The 7,588-nt window shown below is 41.5% G+C and overlaps 1 protein-coding gene across 2 annotated transcripts in view; it reads left to right on the top strand.

Annotated features, from left to right (window-relative positions):
- The first annotated feature begins 214 nt into the window (after nt 1–214).
- The window catches only part of LOC311296618 (alpha-2-macroglobulin-like), a 34,740-nt gene continuing 27,366 nt past the window's right edge, over nt 215–7,588 (top strand). For both annotated transcript variants that reach the window (XR_014628637.1, XM_084418464.1), the window contains exons 1-6: nt 215–368; nt 752–932; nt 1,039–1,195; nt 2,955–3,007; nt 3,120–3,140; nt 4,170–4,335. Coding sequence is in view for 1 of the 2 variants with exons in the window: in XM_084418464.1 (XP_084274590.1) it covers nt 283–368; nt 752–932; nt 1,039–1,195; nt 2,955–3,007; nt 3,120–3,140; nt 4,170–4,335 (664 nt within the window). In the remaining variant the exon portion in view is untranslated. The remainder of the gene's footprint in view (nt 369–751; nt 933–1,038; nt 1,196–2,954; nt 3,008–3,119; nt 3,141–4,169; nt 4,336–7,588) is intronic.

The raw sequence follows: 7,588 nt of genomic DNA, 5'->3' as shown, positions 1-7,588 counted from the left end.
AAACTGTATTGTAAAATGAGCTATATAAATAAAGGTGACTTGACTTGACTTGACTTGACTTTTACTGCATGCCAGACTTCTATTTTTAATATTTGTCGCAAATGTATTTTTAAGGCTTTAGTAGATCTAATTTAGCACATGTTTTTGAACTGCAGTGCCTTCATGGTTGAATCATTAATCAGATGATCAATACACATGTTTTGAAGGACCTCCTTTAGCATGAGAGTCCCTTTAAAAGAGACGGTCCAGTTCATCTCATGCCGTGGATGATCGCTCGTCATCATGGCTCTGAATATTGCCTGCTGTTGGAAAGGGCTCCTTCTGCTCTCTTTCCTCCTGATCTGTGTCAATGGACAAACATCAGGGCCGTAAGTTTTTAACAGTTTTTGCTGAAGATAAATCATTAATATACCAATAGTCATTTTGTAAGTCTTGATGATTTCTCCTGTATTTATTTAACCGATCTGTGTTGCACAGTAGAGGTTTACTGTTTAAGAGACAACTTAAGGCACACGATTATTTATAATTACTGACAGTGTATTTTTAAGAGCAATATTGCTCTGAATAAACATACAAAAATAAAGAATTAAGTCACTAGACTTCATTACGCAGTTTGCTCTTTTATTCACACTTTTCATATACTTGATCAATAGTAAATTAACTGTATTATTTTCCCTCTCAGTTTATGTTTTATTTTTCTTATTACATCAAACCACTCAGACAATATTGTATGATCATTTTCTCTGGACAGATATTTCATGGTGACGTTTCCTGCAGTGATTAAGTCGGGATCTGAGGCCAAACTGTGTGCAAGTCTTCTCAAGCCCAATGAAAGCCTTGTCATGAACATTCATCTGGTTCATGGTGTCCAGAGCACATTACTGCTGCAGGAGAAAGCTGAGGAAGAGTTTCATCACTGCTTTAACTTCAAGGTCTGCCATCAAAACATGCACATAATGAATATTATCAAATATGTTTCATCATAATGCATCTAGTTTTTGTGGCAGGTTGTGAATACAGGAAATTATTTCTCATCAGGCTCCTCTGGTCAAGGCAGAATCAGTGCAGAAAATGAAGGTTGAACTTCAGGGAGAGACTTTCAGAACGACTGAAGAGAGAAAAGTCATGTTCAAGCCTTACAATCCTGTGACTTTTATCCAGACTGATAAACCCATCTATACTCCAGGACAGACAGGTGAGCTGTGAATGTCTCAAAGGCTAAAGCTCAGTAAATAATGCTGGTGTCACTGACATCTAAACCCTGATCACAGCTGATGTAGCACATTTAAGTAAAGCACACTATGATCAGGCAACGAGCATAGGTCAAAGATTACAAATGTTGCACAAACCAGCAGATGGTAAAAGAGTTTGAAGTAAACAGTTCAATGTATTTACAAACTTGTAAACCGAAAAGAGGAGCAGAGGAAAAGATAAGAGAAGCTACCCGAAAATTACCTTGAAACTACAGGTACATGTGTTAAAGCAGGGTTTGGACTAAACTCTGAAGCCCTCCAGGAGTTTGACACCCCTGATATAAATTGTTACATGTAATAAACCTCATAGCTGTCTGGGATAGGCCTACTTGATTCTAACTGGTCAGCTGGAGCAAATTGTCAGACATTTTTGTAACATGTTATGACCCGGCTCAAAGTCATAACGTAAAGAAGACACTTCACAAGATAGGTTTCAATAAAGAAAATTTTATTTATTTAAAGTTAAACAAATAATGTCTAGGGTCAAAACATAAGGTAATAATAGTAAATATCAATGCAACCTCAAATTAATAAACTGCTGGAAATGGGGTTTGTAGAGTCGTGGAAATCATATGGGAACACAACAAATAGTGATGATGTGACATTTGAACCGAGGTGTCGGAGCGTGTGTCGAGAAAAAATGGGCGTGCCAGATGAAGCCGTGATTCGAGGCTTGTGTTGTTAACGTGAAAATCACGTGACTAATGACAAACGAGGCCTCGGTTTGTGTGGATACGTCATCGGTTCAGTCCGAGTGTCGCTTCCGGATAAAAGGCGGTTCTAAAACTCGCGTCACCTTGTGGGGTGGAGGAGTTGTAGAAGCAGTTGTAGTAGTGTCAGAGAGTTAGATTACTATCATTGTCATTGTAGTTATTGTGTCATATTTGTGTTAGGGTTATATTATTACGTTATCAGGTTAGTTATAGAATATTGTTATTATTAATTATAGTAGCTATATTATAGTCTTGTTATATTAATTAGATAAGATTATTTGGATTGCTTTGGATTTTGGGATCTGGACTGGACTGCTTTTTTTATTTGGATTGCCCTTTTGGATTTGTTTGCTTTTTGTGACCTCTTCCTTTTTTCTGGTAATGGAGCCAGCACTGGTTCATAATGAATTAATTTGTCTGCTATTTTTTTGCATAGTAGCTAGGTGTCACTAGTGAGCAATGCTGAATGAGGCTTCGAGTAATGAACCTTTGGCTGAAGCAATGGGCTGCAAGGTCTCCGTGGTTCAGGAAGCCTCATTTTGCCATCACTAACAACAACTCAAGAACCCACTCTTCAAACAAAGACGCAAAACAAAAATGAGAGAGAGCTAGACAAAATCCAGGAGCTTCTTAAATAGGTTGCCACTGGTGCAGCTGGTTTTCATTAGGGTAATTCCGCCCACCAAGGAGGAGTCGGTCCTAGAAATTAAAAAAGTCCTAAAGTAAAAAAAGAAAAGAAAAGAGGGGCAGGGCTGTAACAGACATTATGGCTAAAACAGGCAGCTGTGACAGCTAGTTAAATTTGGCTCAAAAGACACATTCACCCAGCAGCAGAATACAGTTGTCAGCCCTGTATTTGACCCTTAATACGGTTCACACACAGTTTGGTAATTTACAGGAGAGAAATATGACTGTAAGCAATTGTCCCTTACATAAGAGCTGAAGACATCAAAAGTGAAGTTTTTTAATACACATTTCTATTTTACAGTGAACTTCAGAGTTGTTACCATGGATACAAACTTTGCACCCCTTGATCAGCAGGTCTGATGTGTTTATCTGGCATCTTTATTTTCTCTTGCATTGTTGAATACACATTTAATAAATAAACACATTTTTGGCTTTTAATCTTAAATTACTATTTGCTCTTTCACAGTATAGTACAGTGGTTCTTGAGGTAAGAACACAAAACCTTCTGTGCAGTCATAACAAACACACCTTTTAAATCTGATTTAAACTAGAAATTCGGTTATATTTGCAATTATTTTATTTTTAATAGGGTAATTATTAGGGCTGTCACTTTTGAGAAAAATCTAATTCGAACGGATATCAAATATCAAGCAATGTATTCGAATATGTACGGGGAAAAAAACACCGTAACGGAGATTCAATCACAAATTTATTAACAGTCTGACAGTCATAAACAGGACTCAGGCCATAGCCTGTCTAAAAAAAAATGTTTGACTTAATGTTTGAAACAGCAGGTTATCAACTTAATCTATATGAAGTGCCACTATGTATAGCCAATCACAAAATTAGGCTAAATGGAGAAAAAAAAGGTGCCAACCGGTTGTGCAGGAAAGTATGCAGTCATACGATGTTGGACGCCTGGCGATGCTCTGGCCATCTGCTGTGTCTCTGACTCCGGCATTTGGACGGTAACTCAACAGGTGAGCGCGAAGATTGGATGTCGAGGATGCGTAAGTAAACCTTTTTTTTTGTGCAAATTCGGCAAACTACCTTATCTTTAATGGTTACTTTACCATCTACGGTGTAGAACCCAAAATATTTCCAGACAGTACTTTTTAGATGAGTTGGGGTCGTAATTGTCCGCTCAGGCTGGCCGTGCTGTGCGTTATCTTCCATTTTCAAAACAGGGTGGCTTTTGGCTATTATTCGTTTGATTTTGTCATGGGCCTACGCTACAATACGTTTAGAGCACCTGCTACTGGATGAGATGGCAAACAATAAAATAAAAAACAAACAGTCTAATCATAGACTGTATAAAATGCACCTCAAATGGCACTTTAAAAACCGGATAGTTTATTTATAGTTCGATTACTGATATTTAACATCATGTTCGAATGCATATTCGAATATCGAATAAAACGTGACAGCCCTAGTAATTATATATTTCTTCATTGATAGTCAGGATATGTGTAGCTGACTGTCACAAAATATCTGCACTGTCTTTGCTATTAAACAGGACAATAAAATGAACCAGATTGGCCAATGGACAAATGTTTCTTCAACAAGGTGGATTTTGCAGCGTTCTTATGAATTAAACCCAGAGGCCCGTCAAGGCATGTACACACTGAAGGCTTTTATTGGTGACAGGATGATCTTACGTGATTTTGAAGTGAAAAAATATGGTAAGTCATAAAAACGACTTATGACGGTAACCTTGGTTCCCTGAAGAGGGAACGATACGCTATGTCACAAGTTACCACACTATGGGAACGTAGGCGTGATTGCGTCTTGAAGCACGTGTGAAATCAGTCCAATGGTGTGGCGGTACATCATGGGGGGTGACGTCACAACCAGGAAGGTATAAAGCAACCCTGAACCAAACAATGTCAGCTTCTGATAGGCTGAAGTAAGTCATGAAGTAAGTAAGTGAAGTGAACTAAGTTATGGCGGAGCAATGCAGCATCTCGTTACCTCTTCAGGGAACCGAGGTTACAGTCGTAACTGAGGCATTCCCTTTCAAGGGAATATTTGATCAAGTTACGTTGCGTTGTAAGTTACAATACTATGGGAACATTAATACCTACTATGCCATACTGACCAGTGCCTGTCTAGTGTGAATAATGTCTGGAGCACAACTCAAGATCATAGAACCTGACGAATGTGTGCGGAGAGGACCAGCCCGCTACAACACAAACATCATGAAGAGAGGCCCCAGAGAGCAAGGCTTTAGAAGCCGCCATACTCCTAGTAGAATGGGCCCAGACAGCCAAGGGAGAAGTCTGACGGGCCAATTCATAAGCAAGAGAGATAACCTCGACAACTCACTTACTCATTCTCTGCTTAGATGCTGGGTACGCCTTTCTGGGTGACCTGTTTCAGTGGCAGATTATTGTTGCTTTGTAAGGCTCATTCCTGTGTTATCTACCATTATCATCTACTCAGCCATTCCTCGACTGGATACCTGCCTTGTCTTGTCTTATCCTGTCTCGTCTACTTGTCTGCTTACACTGTGCTCTACCCAGCCATCCTGCTGCTCGTGGCCTTTGACTACTCCTCAACCTACCGTCCAGCAACTACTGGTCTAAGACTGAGTTACCCTCGCTGGCCGCTGCTATCCAGCTCGGATCCCTGCTGTTTCTGTTTCATTAAGCCAAGTCAAGAATATTTGTGTTAACCAGTTCTGTGCCCGCCTGGCAGCTGACTGCCTTTGTTTTCTTTTCTATTAAAACTTTGTTCTTGGGTCCTCTGTTCTTCCTGACGCTTTCAAGGTCAGAAATATTCCTGAAACCTCATTTACAGGCTCAAAGGGAGCAGCCGAATGGCCCTCCGGTGCCAAGGCCAAATCCCATGCTGGCACCCTTTTGTGAGCTGCAGGCCTAATCCTCAAGGTTCCACAGAGGAAACGAGATACTAATGGGTCTCTTTTCAAGGATACACCGCTCAAAGGAGTGTGGTAAACAGCTATGGAGGCCAAATAAACCTTAAGTGTAAAAGGTGAACAATCGTGTAGAGAAACAATCTTGCGGAGACTCTAGCACTGTCCCAACCGGGCAGTTAACTGGGTCTAAACCTCCGTTGTGAGACCAGCCTCTATGAATTGGTCCCACAACTTTCATAACTTGTGTGGGTTAAATATTGAGCCCCAACCTGACACAGAAGCTCCCTCCTGATCGGAATCTCCCAAGAGGAGCTGGCTGCCTGATTCAGACGTCCAGTGAAATATGCCGCTCTCAGTCACAATAACTTTCCCTGGGCCCATGGGAGGATCTGTTGCGACAGTTTGTAAAGTGGGCATGAGCATAGACCAGATCTCTGTACTGGAGAAAGAACACTATTGTTTGCGCTCTGCCTCAACCCCTGCTCTTTCATATGAGCGAGGACAACATTTTGATGTTGAACCTGACCACCATGTGCTCTGAATGAGCTAGTATCAACCATTCTTTTTTGGAACAATGAAATACCGGCTGTAAAAATGGCAGAAAGTCCCATGCTGACAGCAACTTTTCTACTAAGTCTGTTCTACTAAGGAAACCAGTCTTTTGAGACTGGTATCTGGTGTATTTTGAGAAGTCAGTTTGGCGTCCTGAAGCAGATTCCAGGTAGGAAACAGCTGAACTGACTGCTCTAGTAACCTCTTTAGAGGTTGAGACCTTTGATCGACAAGGGAAGACCTGCTGGAATGCCACCACCTGCCTTTTAGACTTCTGGAACCTCTCGGCGACTGAATTAACGGAGTCGCCAAAGAGGCAGGAGTAAGCGGGGCATCCAACAGGAATACTTGTCACTTTCTTTAATGTTAGATAGATTAAGCCACAAATGTCTCTCTGAGGCTTCCAGAGCTGCCATAGTATGGCCAATAGCTCTGGCCGTCTCCTTGGTAGCCCGTAGAACCAGATCAGTGGCTTGAGTAAAGCCCCTCCCCCTCGTCAAGGTCTTTAAGCAGGTCGGTCTGTTATGCCTGCAAAATACCCATAGTATGCAGACATGCACCAGACTGACCTGCTGCTGTATAAGCCTAGGCCGGGGCCTTGAGGGATGATGCTGAATCAGGGGAAAGATCACTCAAAAGCGTCTGCTCCACCTTAGGCATCAACCAGTGGCGCAGCGGACGAGCACGCAGGGCATGCAGTGTGGAGGGGGGCCGCTTGTTGAAGGGCCCCACGAAAACCCCCGTACCAGGTTGTGCCGATAGACGATGCTCAGTTGATAGACGCAGTGCGTTTATGCGCCGATAGATGATGATCAGAAGAGGATTTCCACGCAATAATTTTATATTACCAAAGAGCTGTGAGGAAAATAAAAGATTAGGTTTTTTTTAGATTAGCTTACTCCTCATTTCAAAAACAACTCTAATTGTTCCACTACTTATGGGCCACAAGAGAAATATAAAGAAAATAAAATAAGACAGTTAGCCTAGGCCTATATACCGTTATCAGCATGTTAAAGTAGATTCAGCTCTCATCATCTCTGAAAGAATATGAACCGTTAATGCAGTGTCAAATGTTTTTGCTTTCACTTTCTGTAGTGAATAATTGACTGGGGTTTGAGACTTCTTCACCACCATAACTCTGGTGCAAAGTATGCACAATGCTTGTGTGATATCCACTGACTCGATACTACTGAGAAACTAACTCACTCAGGGCGGAAGAAACCGCAGAGCGGGCTTCCTGATCCTGAGAGAGGAAATATATATTGATAAATAGGCACACAACCCCAAATATGACAGATAGAGTAACACAGACCGCTTGCTGAAGAAACAGAAGCTGACATTGTTTGGTTCAGGGTTGCTTTATACCTTCCAGGTCATGATGTCTCCCGCCTATGACGTTCCGCATCACCATTGGACTGATTTCACATGTGCTTCAAGACGCAATCACGCAGAGGTGTTCCCATAGTGTCGTAACTTATGACGCAGCACGAGTTCTCTTGAAAGGG

This window comes from Rutilus rutilus (assembly GCF_951802725.1).
Source record: "Rutilus rutilus genome assembly, chromosome: 9".
In the NCBI taxonomy this organism is placed as follows: domain Eukaryota; kingdom Metazoa; phylum Chordata; class Actinopteri; order Cypriniformes; family Leuciscidae; genus Rutilus; species Rutilus rutilus.
Note: the sequence above shows the minus strand (reverse complement) of the source record. Positions and strands in the feature narration are given on the sequence as shown.